The sequence below is a fragment of the Leopardus geoffroyi genome, chromosome E1 (genome assembly GCF_018350155.1).
Source record: "Leopardus geoffroyi isolate Oge1 chromosome E1, O.geoffroyi_Oge1_pat1.0, whole genome shotgun sequence".
In the NCBI taxonomy this organism is placed as follows: domain Eukaryota; kingdom Metazoa; phylum Chordata; class Mammalia; order Carnivora; family Felidae; genus Leopardus; species Leopardus geoffroyi.
In genome coordinates this window covers 4,267,776-4,286,537 of record NC_059330.1, presented here as the reverse complement: position 1 = coordinate 4,286,537, position 18,762 = coordinate 4,267,776, and the positions used below count along the sequence as shown (strand labels likewise).

General features: G+C 51.1%; 1 protein-coding gene across 7 annotated transcripts in view; it reads left to right on the top strand.

The window, feature by feature from the left end:
• The window catches only part of GAS7 (growth arrest specific 7), a 217,687-nt gene that overhangs the window by 98,210 nt on the left and 100,715 nt on the right, over positions 1-18,762 (top strand). Inside the window, exon 1 of one of the 7 annotated variants that reach the window (XM_045487367.1) lies at positions 16,778-16,903. The exons of the other annotated variants lie outside the window; for them this stretch is intronic. Within the exon in view, the coding sequence (XP_045343323.1) occupies positions 16,901-16,903 (3 nt within the window). The 5' untranslated portion in view covers positions 16,778-16,900. Of the gene's footprint in view, positions 1-16,777; positions 16,904-18,762 lie in introns of those variants that run through there. 7 annotated transcript variants of the gene reach the window in all.

The window sequence follows — 18,762 nt, the reverse complement described above, 5'->3', positions numbered from 1 at the left end:
AATTCTTGAGTGTGGCCAGTCCTCGCCGGGGCGCAGTGGTTCCAGATGGCGCTGATAGAATCCTCAGCAGGGGCCCGGAAGGGGCTTCAGGAATCAGCGGGTTCAGCTCCCTCCAGCTCTAGATGAGGGGGAAGCCCAGAGAGGTGCTGTGAGCTGCCAGATGTCACACAGCCAGTCAGGCAGAGAGTGGGACGGCAGCCAGGTCCATGGGGATCTTCTGACTGGCGCACGTGTACCGTGTGGGGGCACATTCTGCCGTGGGGTCAGGGCGGCCGTGGGTATACACAACGGAGCTACAGGGGGTGCAGAGAGGGTGGCGTAAATCGCGGGGGGTGGGGCATGTAACAAACACAGGATTACATAACGGCGCCTGAACCCACTCAGGCTTCTGGAAAGTCCGTGCAAGCGGCAGTCGAGGAAACTCAGATTCACGTGGATGCAGCCACAGGTCTGACGGTTGTGCCAGCCTCTCTTGATTTCCCCACCCGGGCCCTGGGGATGTGCGATCTCTTCCCCAGCTCTGTTGTGGTTAAGTCACGGTCACAGCCGGCGTGAACCTGTCGGGGACCATGTTCAGGCCCTGACGGGGGTGTGATGCATCTGGGCGCAGAGCTGTTTGGAAAAGAAAGGCATCCACACAGCTCCGTTACCCCCATGGCAGGGAGGTGGGCGGGGGGTGCTGCAGAGAGCAGAGGACTTCTCTGAAGATTGGGTTTCGTGGCAAAACGCAGCATCGTTATTAGAAAGTCTCATTCGGGCCCCCTCTTCTTTGACATCACACGTTCGACAAATATTTTAAGTGCACTGAATCCAGAGACTTGGTCCCTGTTCTCCAAAACAAAAGACTTGTAGGACTCTTAAGTTCTCGGGGGGAGCCCCGTGCAAGCATGGTGTTTTGGAAAGCTGCAGGGTAGGTGAGAAAGTGTGAGGTCCGGGGACGGGGAGATCCTAGCTCTTCTCCCGGAGTCTGAGGTCAGGAGGAGAGCTCCCTGTGGCCAGATTGAGAAGGACACCGTGATTCTTGCAGTGACTGTCCCCATCACCGTGCTTTCACCCCGGGGGGCCCCAGGACACGTGTTTCCAGGCTCCAGAGCCCTGCAGATTTGGGTTGCTCGCTCCTTCCGCAAGGACGGATCCAGCCTTCCTCCCCGCCGGGCATTGACTGTGTCCCAAGGGTGCCGGGTCCCCAGGACTCGGTCTTGCCACCCCAAGGGGAGTCTCTCTGTTCACGGGGGCAACTGTGTCGTCTTGCCTTTGGACTCATGGATGAGCGTCTGTGCTCCGCAAGGTGGCTGTGCCCGGCTCACTTTCTCCTGGGTTCCCCAAATCTCTGATCTTCTATCAGATTGCTCAGTGCACGACTGGTGGCACGTGCCTCACTCTGTAGGTTCTTTCTCTTCCCCACCCTCTCTCCTCCCCTTCCAAACCTTCTCATCAGCTGATGGGGCGCCACCTTCCCATAAACAGAGCAGGACAGACTTTCAGAGTCCCTCGTGCTCCAGAAATCTTGTCCTGTGCTTCCCTTCCAAGGAAGGTCGGACCCAGGCTGGGGGTGGGGGTGGGGGCGAGAGGAAGTTGGCCACGCATTTGCAGCCCTTGGAAACCCCGGAAACTGGCGGCCAGCTGCACCCAGCAGGGGGTGTTGGTGGTAACAGGTGGCAGCAGAGGGATGGTTAGCGGAGGGTGAAAGCGTTAATTCCTACTCTTAGTCTAGGACGGCGGTACTCAATTCTTTAAAGCCAGAGAACCCTCCCTTCAATCCGCCGCTTACGCAGATACCCAGCAATTAACGCGCGGAGCTGTGCCCTGGTGGCCAGCGGGCAGAATCAAGTTCAGGACTGTGGGAGGTTTTGTCGCTCTGTTTTGTTTTTGCCCACGGTTTCGTTTTAGAATCGTTGGGTTGGTTCGCCAAAGTCGACGAATCACCAGATTTCACACCGGAAATTCAGATACCTGGCTGCTCTTGCCAAAAATGAGTAGCTTCGGTGACACCAAGCCTCGGCAGCCCGGCGTGGTGTCAACACCCTGATGACGAGGGGTGGATTTTCCAGTGTGCTGCGGTCCCCACCCCCGGCTCCGCTGCTCACCAGCACTGTGACCGATGATGAAACGGTTGCCATTGTTCATTTTTAAAAATGGAGGTAAAATCGGGATATAACATCATACAGGTTTCAGGTGCACGACATCATAAGTCGATACCTATGTGCACTACAGAGTGATCACCTCCCCCCAGCGTCTGGTTAACATTCATCACCACACACTGAGCCGTCCGCCCTTTTTGCCCACCCCAAACCCCCTTCCCCTCTGGTCAACATCAGTGGGTTTTCTGTATCTACGAGTTTGCTTTTATATTGTTTTGTTTGTTCTTTATTCGTTTGTTTGTTTTTGGCTTTTTAGATTCCACGTATGACTGAAACGAGATGCTATTTGTCTTTTCTCCGTCTGACTCCTTCCACTTAGCGTAATACTCTCTAGGTCTGTTATTTCTGCTCTGAGCTTTATTACTTCTTTCCTTCTGTGAACGTGAGGCTTCATTTGTTCTTTGTCTAGTTCCTTCAGGTGCAAAATTAGATTGTTAGAGATTTTTCTTGCCTATCGAGGTAGGCCTGTATTGCTACGAATGTCCCTCTTGGAACTGCTTTGCTGCATCCCATGGATTTTTTTTTTTTTTTTTTGTATTGTATTTCTGTTTTTGTCTTCAGGCATTAACTTGCTTTCTCCTCTGTGTGATGACAAACAGGTCATACAGGGGCATGTTGTTTCATTTCCTTGCATTTTTGTGCGTGTTTTTTCTGGTTTTCTCCTTCTAACGGATTTTTAGTTTCCTACCATTGTGGCAGAGCAGGAAGCTTGATAGGCTTTCAGTCTTCTGAAATTTATTGAGACTGATTTTGGAGCATAACAGTTGATCTGTCCCAGAATATGTTCCACGTGCGTTCGAGAAGAATTGTATATTCTGCTGCTTTTGGGGCGAATGTTCTCCATATCTGAGGCTCAGGGTGTGGTTGGAGTGCCTACACCTGTTACTGTCATTTTCCATCCTTTCAAGACCAAGAGAGGAGGAAAGGGGGGATCCCTAGCCAAAGAGAAGGAGTTAAGGGGTTCACCCCACACCACTCCAGAGTGAGGGCGGGAGGAGTTTTTCCGTTTTCAGGATCTCAGCGAATCTTGATCCCTTTTTGTCCAGCCACCCGCACTTCACTGCTTCCATCTGTGGGTCCCCTTGGTACACATTGGTGAATAAGCCCTAATGCCTTGGACTGTCCTAGAAATTAAGATGTTCACTGGGTTCTGTTCCTATGGGAGAAGCGGCGTGTGACCCTAGCAGACAAGGCCAGCGGATTGAGTGATGAGAGAGATCAGCTTGGGCGCTCAAGCGTTATCAGAGGTGGCCAGGCATTCATGGGCTGGGAGTCCTTGGGTGAAAATAACATACCCGTTCTGTAAAAAGTATGAGTAAGAGCCAACCACATGCGTACATTTCACATCAGGCATCGATCGCTCAGACTGCTTTTCATAGATGATCATATCTGGCCCCTGTCCGCTTTCCCTCCGGCTAAAAAATCTTTAATTACGCCGTGGCCAATTTCAGCAATTTCAGTAACTGAGAGAGCGCGTCTTTTCTGAATGTATTTATTTGGAGGACCCTAGGCCCTTGAGAGGCTGGTGTCAGAGACCCAGACAAGCCATTGATGACCCTTCCCCTCCCCCCGACCCCAGCCTGTCTGGTTCATTTGTGATGTGGGGGCCCTAGACAGCATTTCAGTATCTAAGTCCTCTCCTGGTGTAGAATAGATAAACACATGGGCTCTGCCTTTACCTTTTTGTCTTCCTCTCTTTCCATACTCTTGAATTGGTGCCCGGATAATCTCAGGAAGGTAAGACACCAGCTTTCTAGGGGGATGCGCTGTTAAATCCTCCTCAGAGACTCGGGGGGAGTCCTTTGATTCCACACGTATTCATTGGGTGTGTTTTCTGTGTCTGGGGACACACGGGAGTAGGACCTCATTCTTGTTCTCAGGGAGTGAGGACCACTCAGCATAAGCCATGCCAAGAAGGGCGGCCATGGAGGTAGGAATGGACCAGCTCACACGAGAGGGAAGGTGGGGCTGGGGTCAGGGGGCTGCATCCCCAGGGGACGGCAAGAAGTGAGGCAAAGCAAGGTGGGTCCCCATCCCGGCTGGAGCTTTGAACCCAGGCTGAGCTTCTAGGGTGACTCTGCTTCTTTATGCTATTTGCCCTGGCCACGGTCAGGGCTCTCGTCTGTGGAGATGCTTATGTTGACGTTTTCCTTCCCTCCTCTGGCGCCTCTCTCTCCGGTTAGCAAAGGAACCCCTCCCCCCACCCCCTTGGGCAGTCAGCCACCACCTTCCACCACGTGAAGTTGAGAGCTAGGGTCGCGGCTGGTCACGGCCTCACTGTAACTTCCCTCTGGAGTATCTGCCCTTGGATAGAGGGTTCTTGGGTACCGCAGAGGAACCTGGGGGGAGCGAGGATCGCGCTGTTCTTGGACTCTGGGTTCTGTGTCTTGTTAGCTGTAAGACCTTGGGGAAGACCTCCGCTTACACAGTTAGGAGGGGGAAAATAAGCACAGCTCTCTCCAGCGTTCTCGTGAGGGTCAAATAGGCACCAACATGTATAAGTTCCCGACCGCACTTCGGCATCTAAGAACAAGGGAAAGGTAAGGTCTTACAGGTGGTGGGATCGACTTTGGGGATGTAGAGTGGTGGGAAAAAGAAACCTGACCCTTGGCCCTTCCTGTCATCCAGTCTGTCCCGTGTTTTGGAGATTGAAGTTGGGGGGATTGGTGTTCTTACGGGGTGTCTTTGCTCATGGCGGCGGAGACACTCTCAGGCCATGTCAGGAAGGTTGCCGGGGACTTGTGTGGCTGGGTTGCAGACCCCGTCCAGGGCTGTGTTTGTTTCTTGGTCTGGTTGGCTGGGGTCGCCAGCTTTTCCCGCGGCTCTGGTGGACAAGCATGGCTTGGCTCCACGGGTTTTTCTGTCCCCTTCCTGGTGGTCCCCTAAACTCTAATCTCGTCCACTGAGCATAGTAATTTCATCTCACACACTGTTCCTCGTGCTCTTCTGATGAGCTTGGTCTGTGTCAGGAATGGGAGAAGGTGTCAGCGCAGATCAGCCCAGGCTGTGGGGAGAACCCAGTCAGTGTCATGCGAGGGACTCAGCGCTGGGGACCTCAGCTGACCACTTTCCTCGAAGGTTCCTCGGTGATTTAACGGGGATGGGAAGGTGTGGGGCAAAGCCAACATTTATGGAGTTGCTAACCGCTGTTTCGGTCGTCCAATCTTTACAAGAATTCTGTGAAGGAGATGGCGGTGTTTCCATTTTTACATGCAGAAAAGAAAAACATGAGGTTCAAAGAGGTGAAGTGTCTTGTCTGTGGTTACATGGCTGGAAAGCTAGGGAGCACATACTGGGACTTCCTCTCTGCCTGGCTGACGGTTAGATGCTGGGTTTGGGGACAAGCCAGTAGATGCTTGTGGCTGGTTTCTGGGGGTTGTGTCTGCTTTTTATCCTCACCTACACACCAACACATCCATGCACACCTTCTTTTGGGAATCCGTGTTGCAGAGCGGGAGGTTGTGATTTCTAGAAGTTTCTGGAATGTTCCAGACCCCTTCATGGGAATGGAGCTTTGCATTTCAATGAGTGGAAAAATAGGCAGGAGAGGATTTGCCAAAGGGAAAATCAAGTGCTTTTATTCACTCCCCTCTACTCCCCTTGTGTGCACAGATGTTTCCTCCCTGTTCCCCCTCCCTTCACAGGGGGCTCACTGGTCACAAAGGGATGGGAAGTTATCATGGTAGAGCAGACAGCTGGACTCTTTAGAGGTCGGCTTGCACAGAGCAGTGTTGGGGTCAGCCTGGGAGCCGACCTAGGTGGGGCTTTGGCTCTTGGTGTGCTGTCTGACTAGAATAGTCTTCTAACCACGCCAGCAACATCAGCATCAAGATTTAGGGCAGCCAGAGAGCAGGAAGGAGGGGCCTGTGCACTGGGCTGGGGGAGACTTGGCATCCAATCCCCATCTGTCTCTGGGCTCAGTTTCCCAATCTGTAAAATGGTAGCATGGGACCAAATGATTGGTGGGGTCCCTTCCACCTCTAATTTTTATGTCAGCCTTGCATTGGTTCCGAAAGTTCTTTACTGTTTGTCTTAATTCATTTTCTCAAAAATAACCCCACCGCCATGTTTCTTTAGCATTTGAAAGGTAGTACAATGAATCCTAATCTGATAGTGTACATTTTAGGGATGGCAACTGAGAAGGGATATATCAAGGGGGGATTTTATTAACAAATACTATCTACCTATTTTAGATAAGGCTGTATTCGTACGTTAGTTCATAGTGGAATAAAGATTTTTTTAAAAAATGGGTTAAAATCAATTTGCTCATTATGAAAACTTGGAAAATACAGAAAAGCAGAAACAAAAAATATTCAGCATGCTTTTCATTCCTCTTTTTTTTTTTTTTTTTTTTTTTTGCTGTATATATTTGTCTACATAATTGGGATCATATGGTATATTTTAGAATTGTACATGCCGATTTTGGGGGAAGGCAATGTTTTCCTGATTGTAAAAGTAAATTTATGGGTGCCTGGGTGGCTCAGTCGGTGAAGTGTCTGACTTCAGCTCAGGTCATGATCTCACGGTTTGTGAGTTCAAGTCCCGCGTCGGGCTCTGTGCTGACATCCTGGAGCCTGGAGCCTGGTTTGGATTCTGTGTCTCCCTCTCTCTCGGCCCCTCCTCCACTCTCACTCTGTCTCTTTCTCTCTCTCTCTCTTGCAAAAATAAATGTTAAAAAATTTTAAAATGAAAAATAAATTAACATTTTAAATGTGATAAAAGAAATACGATGAAAACATCCAGAGGAACCCCACAACCCACAGATAACCTGGGGCCACATTTTCTGGGTGCTTCATTGGCAGGGGAGGGAGGGGGCTTGTGGGTCTTTCCTGATCTGGGCAGGAGAGAGGCTTGGTTCATTCAACTTGAGTTTTAAATATCTTCTAGCTCCTTGGCAGACAGAGTGGCCACTGTGATGCTTTACATGTGCTGCGTTGCTTGGGTGCTTGGGTGGAGGAGAGACAGAGACTCTGTTCAGTGATGCTTCCAGCCAATGCCTCCAAAGCTTCCGTACCCACCCCAGGGTCAGCGTGTGCTTGGGCAGAAAAGACCGCCTCGGTGAGCGGTGCTCCCCACACGGAGTGGGAGGCTTCATCTGTGCTGGCCTTGCAGGATGTCTCGGGAGAAATATGGAGCCCGGTTCCAGGGTGGGCACAAAGCAGAGGAGGAGGGCCGAGGGAGACACTGGGCACGAGCCGGAAAACTGAATTGGGGGTCTGCACTGAGTAAGAGAGGCCTCACAGGTGCATCGATGCGGTGACTTCCCATCGTCATCGCCCTCATGTTGACTTCTCTCTCAGTGCCTGGAGGGTGTGGGGGGTGCATGCTTGGAGAACCTTTTCTGTCTCTTCCGTGTGAAATATTAATACGATCTGGCTGGACACGTGCATCTTGGAGCTCGGATGTTTGGAACAAAAAAAACCTCCTATTTAAAAAAAAATTAATGTTTATTTATTTTTGAGAGAAATAGAGACAGAGCATGGGCAGGGGAGGGGCAGAGAGAGAGGGAGATACAGAATCAGAAGCAGACTCCAGGCTCCGAGCTGTCGGCAACAGAGCCTGACGTGGAGTTCGAACTCACGAACTGTGAGATCATGACCTGAGCCAAAGTCAGATGCTTAACTGACTGAGCCACCCAGGTGCCCCCAAAAAACTCTTCTATTTGCAGCTCATTTTGTTTCATCATTCAACAAAAGTTTATTGAACTCCCATAGTGATGAACAAAACGACCACCACCCTCCCCCCCCCCAAAGCTTTGACTTGGGTGGGATATGCCTTCTAGCATTTTCTAGAACTTTCTAGCACTTTCACAGGGCTGATGCCAGGCCCTGATCAGTCCCTGCCTTATGGAGCATGGGTTCCAGTGGGAAGTGGTCTTAGCAGGAGCAGAAGAAAAGTCTGAGGAGAAACGGATTTCCCAGGTAACCTTTCTCTTTGCTGGTTTGTGTGCATGACTTTTAAAATTATCAGGGCTCCTCGGTGGCTCAGTCAGTTGAGCATTGAGTTTGGCTCAGGTCATGACCTCACGGTCCGTGAGTTCGAGCCCCACGTCAGGCTCTGTGCTGACAGCTCAGAGCCTGGAGGCTGCTTCGGATTCTGCTCACACTCTGTCTCTGTCTCTCTCAAAAATGAATAAAACATTAAAAAGAAGTTTTAAATTATCTTTAGCTATTTGTGCATTTGATTATTGATTTTAGTCTATTTGGTCTGGTCTTTTTTTTTTAATTTTTTTTAATGTTTATTTATTTTTGACAGAGACCAAGCATGAGTGGGGGAGGGTCAGAGAGAGAGGGAGACACAGAATCCGAAGCAGGTTCCACGCTCTGAGCTGTCCGCACAGAGCCTGACGCGGGGCTCGAACTCATGGACCGTGAGATCATGACCTGAGCCGAAGTCGGATGCTCAACCGACAGAGCCACCCAGGAGCCCCTGGTCTGGTCTTTTTTTAAGTGTTTATTTACTTATTTTGAGAGAGAAAGTGTGTGTGCGTGCAGGGGAAGGGCAGAGAGAGAGAGAGGGAGAGAGAGAGAATCCCAAGCAGGCTCCACCCTGTCAGCTCAGAGTTTGATGTGGGGCTTGAACCCACAAACTGTGAGATCATGACCTGAGCCAATGACAGACACTCAACTGGCTGAGCCACCCAGGCACCCCTGGTCTGGTCTTTTCTAACGAAATGCCTCTTACACTTAGTACATTGCCTTTTTTTTTTTTTTTTTTTTTTTAACTTTGCCATTGGGGGATATTCTTTTCAGCGTAACCTGCACTTTATTGATTTAACTTTTTTTTTTTTTTACTCTTTTTTTGCCCACAAGCACTCATGTGGCTTTAGGTGAGCAATTTTGGTATAATCCTTACCCTCCTCTTCTTGCTTGTGTCATCCTTTCTATTTTGGCTGGCTTTTTCCGTTTATGATTTTCTGTTCCTCTTTCAAAGAAAGTTACGACCGCTTGCTTTCTAGCAGTTTCCCCGTGTTGTCTTCTGAATTGCCTTCTGAGATGTGCTCTTCCTCGAGCCCTTGGGTCGGTGCTTCCTCACGCTTTTCCCCACGTTCTCGTGCCCCTTTCTAGTCTCAGACAAGGCCACATCTGTGCTGACTTTGCATACAACCACCAGACGCGGTACATGTGGCGTGTCGTTGGCCTTGACCCTGTGTGCACGCGGGGGAGGGTTGAATCCCTTCTGAGGTCCCCGTACGTTTGGTGATACGCGCATCTCGCAGCCCAGTTCTGGCTTTCAAACTGGGGGCCCCCCTGTGTCCTGCTGTTGGCTGCCTGCCTCCCTGAAGTTCCCAAGCAGCGGCGTGCGTGAGCGAGCATAGGTTCCCTGGTTCCAGACCTGTGTGCTGCTGCTCAGCGAATTCATTGGACCTGGCCTGGGGGATCCACACCTTCAGAATGGTTACCCCCCCCCCACCCCCGCCACCGAGCCACCTGCTCACCTGCTTTCTGGAAGTCACTGCAGCTGGAATGGATGGTGGGGAGGGAAGAAAGGTTCTCGGGCAGCCTCAGTGCTCAGGTGGGGGCAGGTCCCACATCTCAAATTAGACAGAGAGAGGAGGGTATAAAATACTGGTCTTTTCCCACAACCAGTCTCTGCGTTGTAAGACTGTGCCCATTCGCTCCACTGGCCTAATGGTCCTCAAGGTTTTGGGGTTTTTTGTTTGTTTGTTTTTTGATTCTGATTGTCCACTATTTTTTGTTTTGTTTTTTTTTTAAGCTTATTTATTTTCAGAGAGAGAGAGCATGAGCAGGGGAGGGGCAGGGAGAGAGAGAGAGAGAGAGAGAGAGAGAGAGAGAGAGAGAGAGAACCCCAAGCAGGCTCCACACTGTCAGCACAGAGCCCGACATGGGGCTCGAACTCACAAACCATGAGATCAGGACCTGAGCCAACAGCAAGAGTTGGATGCTTAACCGACTGAGCCATCCAAGTGCCCCCACCCTTTCCTTTTTTGAAGCTTATGCAAGTTTTATTTTTTCCTTCCCATTCTTTCCCCCTCCTTGCCTCCTTCAATAGGGAAGTGACAGAGGTGCCCACAGCACTGTCACGTGGCCCTTAACGGGATGTCCTCTCTGCTTTTCCCTTGACGGTCCTCCTGGGCCTTCCAGCGGTGACTTGGGCACACACTCGGGACCTCGCTCCTGCCTTCGTGGGCCTGGGGTTAGCGGAGAACTTAAACTTGGCTTGCCAGGTTTCAAAAAAGAACTCCTATAAACCAACTCACGGCTGTAAAAATGGTAATTTTACACGTGGCCTGAGACGGTGTTTCGCCAAGTGGGCTCATTGTACCCCCAAGGCTAGGCACGGGGATCGTAGACCTGTTGTGGTGGCAGTTCTCGAGTGCTGTTTATTTAAGCACGTCATGGGGGGGGGGAATCCCATGTTTCGTGGATGTTCTGGCTTAGGACCAGGTTAAAGTCAATCTCGTTATAAGACAGGTTAAAAAAAAAAAAACAACTCTGGGTAAATGATAGTACAGCTGATACATAGCGAAGGCAGATCTGGGGCAGGGGGACGTTGAATTGGAGTCTGGGAGACATAGAGCAAAGTTATCTCTGGGGTCTCGATGGAGCCTGTTAAAGTGGGTGCCGTTTCTGATATGTCTGCTTGACCTTGGGAGTCTTTTATGGGATGGACACATGGAAACCTTTAGAGGGACCTCGGACCCACCCACGTTGAGTGCAGGCACCTCATAAGAGCCATCCGTGGGCCGAGTGGGCCTGGGCCAGCCACTGCATACAGCCCTGTCCTCTGTCCTCACCTTCTTCTAAAGTGGCATCTGTCTCAGTCTCTTGCCTCCTGTCCCTGTGTGTCCTCAGGCTCACCAGCTCCTTGCGTGCTCGGGACCAGATTTCCACACCCACCTCACTCCCATGCTCCTTTTTCTGGAATTGGCAGTGGGGGGACCATCCTCCCCATCGTCAGGGAGCGTTTTCTTCCGCGTCTCACGTGGACACAGCCACCTATTTCTTCTTCTGATCCCGTCCTTATTTGCTTTCTGTGACTCATTCCCAGGACTCCCTTCCATTCGTTTTCCATCATGGGGCAGCCCCTGAGTGTGAGGCACCGGGCTGCATTGGAGGGAAGAAAGGACGAAGGCCGTCCTTGCCTTGGAGGGTCTCGGAGAGGGGACCGAGGCATGCTGCATGTGCTAATGGAGGGCTCTCGGGAGGAGGGATTGGGCCCAAGGAGTGTCAGGGGGCAGTCTTTCCTTGTTGGTAGTGTTATTTCATTTTACTTTATATTTTCTTTTCTTTTATATTTTATTTTTTTATTTTTATTTTATTTTATTTTATATTTTATTTTATATTTATTTTTTATTTTATTTCATTTTATATTTTATTTTATTTCACTTTATATTTATTTTATTTTATATTTTATATTTTATTTTTTATTTCATTTTATATTTTATTTCGTTTTATATTTTATTTCGTTTTATATTTTATTTCGTTTTATATTTTATTTCGTTTTATATTTTATTTCATTTTATATTTTATTTCACTTTATATTTTATTTTATTTAATATTTTATTTTTTTATTTTATATTTTATTTTATTTTATATTTTATTTTTTTATTTTATATTTTATTTTATATTTTATTGCATTTTATATTTTATTATTTCACTTTGTTTCATTTTATATTTTTTATTTTATTTTTATTTTTGGGAGAGAGAGAGAGAGAGAGAAAGAAAAAGAGAGAGAAGCTCAAGCAGGCTCCATGCTCAATTTGGAGCCCGATGTGGGGCTCGATCATGGGATCATGACCTGAGTCAAAATCAAGAGTCAAGATATTCAACCGACTGAGCCACACAGGCGCCCCATGAAGGATCTAATAATTCTGCTGCATAAGTGAGCCCACCTCAGGGCTCCGCGATCCATTCTTTCTTTATGAACTCTGAGTCCCCCCGGAAGACTGCACCCCGTCTCTGGGCAGATAGCACAGCTCCGCGTGTCAAGGGCCAGACTCAGCCCAGTTGTGCCCCGATCAAGCTCTTGGAACTGGAGTGTGTAGGCAGTGAACTCTACCCATATCCCCAAAGTGGCTTCTACCGTGGCCGGATGGGTCTCCCTGGGGACCGGTTCCAGCTTCTCTCATCCCCTTCAGAACTGACTTTTACTTCCTCCCACATCCCCCACGTCCGCCCAGTTCCCAAGGCCGATTCTACTTCTCACTTAACGTCCTTCTGTTCTGGTCAAGCCCTTCCTTTTCATCCCTGCTGTCAGGAAACTTCTGTGTCTTCTGAGAAGCCTTCTCTGACCGTCCCAGCCGAAAATGGTCCCTCCCTCCTCTGGATTCTGAAAGCTCTTATTGTCTGCTGGCTTCTTGTTTGGCACTTCTGATAGACTCCCTTGTGTAGTTATTTCTGTTTTTCAGTCGTGTATGTCTGTGCCGTATCTCCCACGTTGCACAAGCCAAGTCCCTTTGTGTTACACCTGCCCTCATCTTCCACAACAGCAGCGGGGCAAAGATTGCCCGATTGATCCTGTGGCCGAGGGGGGCTGCCTGTCGGCGTGGGAGCGTCTTCGAGACCCCGCACCCCAGAGACCGCGCAGTCTGGCGAAGGATTTCCCCCGTCATGGCTACGGAGCGTTTACAGAAAGTGAATCGTGGCCGTAGCCAGTCTCCCGTATCCGTTATCATTTATAAGACGACGAGATGTGTGCTGCAGAGGGTGGGGGACCACAGCGCACGCACGTGGCCTGTGTTGGTTGACAGTCTTCAACTCGGCTGAAACAAAGAACAATAACCAGGAGGTTGGCTGCCTCTGACTCCGTGAAACTCGGGGAAATGGAGCTCGGTGGAAATGATTGTCGGTCTTTATGTTTGGGGATCATGGGTTTCCCCACCATCTCTTACGGCTTCTCATGTAGAAACCTACCCATTTGCAGAGACCAGAAGGGGAAGAATGTTGTGTGCTTTTTATAAGTGACAATGATAGAAGACCATCGATAAAGCCAAACTCGAGGGGCCTCTGGTTGGAGACGCTAGGATAACCACAAACAGTAAACCCGTGAGAAGATATTCATGAGTCTTACGCTCCCCGAGGTATCTGTTTCGGCGAACCCTTACAGAAGAAAACATCTGCAGGGCTCTGATTGGTCTCTGCTTAGCTCAGGTCAGAGCAGATTAGCCTGTTTTATCGTGGCCCAGAAAGGCCCCTCGCCATTGGCTGGAGGCCATCCCGGGAGCGGCGATGGCAATTTCTGCGTGTTGTCTATTGGGGTGCGTTATTGTCTGTGATCGTATCCTATTCACGTGTATGATGCAGTGTCAGAGAGGTGGCAGGGCTGAAGAACCTTAAAACTGCCCCCTCTTGGCTGCTATAAAACCAAAAAGTTTCGGGCTGCGAGAGTGTGCGCGCGTATTTGAATTCCGCCAAACCTGAAGGAACGAAGAGGAGGGTCTCGGCTGTCTGGGTGCAGATGAAGTTTTTGATGTTAACCTTCTCCTGCGTGGCTGGGAGCCCGTTTCCAGGAGCAGAGAGGAGACAGGCTTCTATCCCTGCATTCTGACGGCAGGGGGCTGACCTCCAAGGTCAGGGTGTGGTCGCCACCAGGAGCTGCCTCTCCCCTCTCACATCACAGAGGGGAGAGGCCCTCAGCCCTTGGAGGACTCTTTACTTCTTGGTTTACGAAGGTAGACTTAAGCCTGCCATTTAAGAGAGACAGAAAGGAGGGGAGGGATCCCATAACCCCTTTTCTGCCTCCAGTCTCTCCCTGACATTTGATCTTTTTACACCCTGGTGGTGTTCTCCAAAGCACAATATTGGTGGTGTTTCCCTTACTCAAGATGCGTCCGTGTTTTCTGGTTTATACGAGGGAGTCTGAATCCCTAGTCTTGGTGCCCTCATGGCCTCCCACAACTGGACTCCGTCCATAACTTCTCCTTCTTGCGCCTTCCATGGCCGTGAATCCTCAAGCCCGCCCACACTGCTTTCTCTGTGGGCCTTCGCTCCTGTGGCCACGTGGCCTGGAGTATCATCCCCTTAGCTCAGTCTCCTACCCACCCTTCCTGGCCCATCCCAGGGGCCTCTGTTTTCTCCTCTGTTAACTGGGGACGATACTGGAAATTTCCTCTTGATTTGTTGGACCGGTTGTAGGACACAGGGCACTCGAAGCACTTAGGACGACGTCTGGCCCAGAGCAAGTACTCAAGAGAACTCATTATCATCCCTGCAGCGGATTAGAGCCTGACAAGCGGAGAGGAGATGTTGGGCCCTGGAGCAGACACCCGGGGCTTTGAGAAGGAAGGGGGGAGCTCTGTGTCTGGGGGTGTGGTGGGGGGGAGAAGTCCAGAAAGGTGGAACACAGTCGCAGAAAGGAAGGAGTTGATGTGTCCGGGGAGAGGCACGTTGCCATTGGCCCTTGGGGGAGAGGGGGGCTCTGAGTGTGCACACCCCTGAGCAGAGAAGCCAGTGGTTGACATTAAGATGCTGGCCATGCTGCCTCAGTTTCCCCAAGATCGAACACCAGACGGACCACAGTGAGCCCTGCTTACAGATACCCGGGCCTTGTCTTCTTGTCGGCCTTCAGTCCATACACACCACGTTTGGGTTACCCATTCATCCATGAATGGACACTTGCGTTGTTTCCATGTTTGGGGCTGTTACGAACGGTGCCGCGGTACAGCGGGGTGTGCAGGTATCGGGATCCCTGCTTTCCCGCTCTCTGGGGTGTATACCTGGGTGTGGAGTTGCTGGGTCTTAGGGTAATTCTGTGTTTCGCTCTTTGAGGAGTTGCTTGACTCTGTCCCATTATGTCTGTGTCATTTTACGTTCCCTCCAGCAAGGATTTTTCCACCTGCCTGTTCTTTTCTGACCTTCCTGTTTTTATTTGTTGGTTTATAGTAGCCATCCTGATGGGTGTGAGGCGATCCCTGGTTGTGGGTTTTGTTGGCACTTCCCCGGGGATTAGTGATGCGGCACCTTCTCACGTGCCCTTAGTGCTGTTTGTCTGTCCTCTTTGGGGAAATGCCCTTTGCCCGTTTTGTTTTTGTTTTTTAATTGGGTTGTTTGGTCTTTGGTTTCATTCACTGTAAACGTCTTGTGGGTCCGGGGAAACCTCAGCTCCTGCTTTTTCAGCCACTGCCCATAGTAACAAAAACAGCAGTGGGCTTTTATCGGGTATCTTGATCCTGTTTGCTGTGTGCTCCGTGTTTACGTGGATTGCCCCCCTGAACCCTCCCAACGACCTTTTGAGAAAAACTCTGTAATCATTTCCCCCTTACGCTTGAAGAAATCTGACGCCCTGGGCATCACAGAGAATAGGTGTGAACCCACAAGGGCTCCCCTGACTCTCTCCGTAGGTAAGCATTCTGATTTCTTCTCCTGCCCCCTGACCGAGGAGTTGGCATTGAAATCTCATCAGAAATACACCAAATGTTTGAGAGAATGCTATTTTATAGGAGACCATCCAGACCTTGAGCCCTCTTGGTCCCTCTGGAAAACCATATTTACTCCGATATAAAGACTCCTTTCCTAAAATCACAAAGGTTTACATTTAAAGCAGACACAGAAATGTGTGGATTTCAGGGGCGCCAGGTGGCTCAGTCGGTTAAGCCTCTGACTCTTGGTTTCAGCTCAGGTCATGATCTCATAGTTCGTGGGTTCGAGCCCCACATCGGGCTCTGCACTGACCGCATGGAGCCTGCTTTGGATCCTCTCTCTCTGTCTCTGCTCCTCCCCCACTCGAGTGTGATCGCTCTCTCTCTCTCTCTCTCTCTCTCTCTCTCAAAATAAGTAAATAAACTTTGACAATAACAACAAGAAAAAAAAAAAAAAAAGGAATGCGTGGATTTTAAGTGCTAAACCTTCAGCTGCTCCTAAAAGCTGTCTGAATGGAGTGATTTGATAGATCTACCCAGGATCCAAGTCTCTGGCCTGAACTCATTTAGTTGGTGGGCGCCATATTGCGCTCAGGGTCCAATCTTTCCTTCCCTCGTAGCTAACGATTCTGTGATCCTAGAGCCCCTTTCCTCTGAGATGCATGGCATTGCCCCTCTTTGTCACTTGCTGTCTGTCCAGGTTTGGAGACTGTGAGGACAGAGCGAAGGCAGGGGACCCTCGTCTTGGGGACACTGGCTTTTCAGCCCTGGAAGGGTCTGACACAATGGTCCTTTGGGGGAGCGTTCTCCATTCTTGTTATATTGGTTTTTATCTGGCCTTGGGTTCACTCACACAGCTGGGGCTTGGGGCCGAGGCCAGAGCCGTGACTTAGGGTTGGGAAGAAGTTGGCGGAACATTCCCCAGCAGGGCTTGGGCAGGCCCAGGGAGTCCTGCCCAAAATCCAGTGGACAAAGGAGGTCTTGTCTACGGGCCTAGGGGGGTGGGAGGCATCTGGTCAGTGACACAAGCTTGGCCATTGTATGTCGTGACCTTGGCCAACTTTTTTTTTAGCTGAGAAAGGGGAAAAGAGAGTGGGGGGGGCGGGGGGGGGAGGGGGAAGCCTCCAGAAACTTTGCAACTGGAAAGTCCAGAATGCGCCCTTGATTTCCTTGCCGGACCTGGAGCAGATTTGGAAGGAACTGTGTGATGTCGTGTGTTCTTTGTGAAAAAAGAGCAGAGCGCACAGCCACAGGCACGCCCTCCGGGGTGCCCTGAGCAGTGACCCCGGGGAGGCCACTTGCATCAGTCTTAGTTCCTGCAGAGGGTACCATGGGGAGGAAGCTGGCAGGGGCCTGGCCTCGCGTCTGGGGACCTCGCATGGGACCCAGGACTCTCCTCTGAGCTAGCAGCCCCTCCGGGAAGATTCGCTCTTCTCTGATGGTAAGGATCAATTCGGCTCGCCCGCAGGTGTGACCTCAGCCTTTTCTGAGTGTTTCTGAAATAACTTTGATATCTTTAAAAAGCGGTTCTGAGAACCTCGGAGTGGGGGCTCTGACGGTAGAGCTTAGAAGGCCTGGGGGCCCCGTGTGCTCGGGGCCGTGCGGGGACCTGTGACGGGCCCAAGGCAGGAGCAGGGGGAGGAGAAGCCAGGGCCCTGGTGCGTGCGAGATGGGGAAGGGAGGAGGAGGAAGGTGCCCAAGGGACTGTTCACGGAGAGAGAGGGAGTCAGCTCCCTGGTTACCTGGCGAGCGGTGTGGTTGAGGCGTGTGACCCCGCGGTGGCATGGACTGTGGGGACTGGAGTCCACATCTTGCCTCCCTTGCTTCTCCCAAATGTGAAGCTTCGCTCTTCCCTGCCTGCCCACCCACCCACCACGTACCCATGGCCACGTTCTAGGTGGGACGCTCTAAGGGGAAAGCTCCCGCCAAGGTCATCGAGGATCGGCCCGGGGAACCTGGCGTCTGTGCTGTGGTTCCAGGCTGGGCTGGGCGCTTTCTGTCCCGTTTGCTGGAGGTGGCAGTGGTGGCCGTGCTTAGGGTCATGCACGGATGCTCTCCTGAGATGCAACAGTGGAATAGCCTTATTGCACCAACCTTCCTGCCTCTGGAAGTCAGACACCTGCCTTTCTTGGGAAGACGGACTTCACATCAGCCAAGACTCTAGTGGCCACTCTCTGGAGGCTTTGGGTACAGCTTGGGGGAGGGGGGGCGTCCAGTTGGTAGGGGAAGGCTAATCTGTTTCTGCACAGAGCCTTCTTCCAGGATATTCTCTCCTGCTGACAGGGTCAGACGGCATCTGGAATGTTGGTGTGGCTTCTGATGGAGGCCTGAACCTGTTCCAGGAAGAGGGAGATGGGACTTGTCATCCAGGGGCACCTGGGAAGTTCACAGCTGGGCTTCTCAAAGGTTAAAGTGCATCCGCATTGCCCAGGGACCTTTAAAATACAGAGTCTGGTGCTGGGGTGGAGCCTGGGACTCTGCATTTCTGGCCAGCTTCCAGAGGACAGCTGTGCTCCTGGTGCAGGGGCCCCACTTTGGGGATGATGTTTGTAAAGAATGCAGACTTACCAGTCACCTTCTGATGGAATGTTGGGGAGCATTGGGGGTTCTGGGGGTCCGGCCCTGGCCGCAGGCCATGGCAGGGATGTTCCTGGGGAAGAAGGGATCAGCAAAGAAGGTGTACCCTAAGGGACCTCCAGGGAGCACGGGGAGAGCTCAGGTAGGCTCTCGGGCAGGGACTGAAGCCTGGGGTGCCCGGGCTGAGGTGGACTGTTCGAGTCCCGGCGTGTGTGGGGAGCAGCTATCTGCTACCGGCTCAGAACAAGCCTGAGCTGGATGCGGGGTGAATCCCAGCTTCTGGGGAAAGTCCAGGATGTCAGGAATCTGGTCGCTGAGCACGTAGAACTCAATCGTGTGTGATTCTTGGAGTGACTGGGAAGGGGCCGACAGGCCCATCAGGACGGAAGAACTCACCAGAATTCACGGTGCTCTGAGGTCGTGAGGCAGAATCGCAGGTGTTGGGGGCCCAGGCAGCGTGCTGGGGCCGCTCTCGTGCCCCTGAACCTGCGTCTGTGCTTGAATGTGACTTTTTTTCCCTCTTGCAAAAGCTGTGCGTCCTTAAAGCAGACAGATTAAGACCAACATCCAGAATCATTGAGTATTAGGATACATAAAGAGAGGAAGGAAAGAAAGGGAAACCTGAGAAACCCTTGGAGACCATCTGGTCCAACTTCTGTATTTTCGAGATGAGGAAATTGAGGCCTCCCGGCAGAGAGGAATTGCTTGCTCAAGATCTCACAG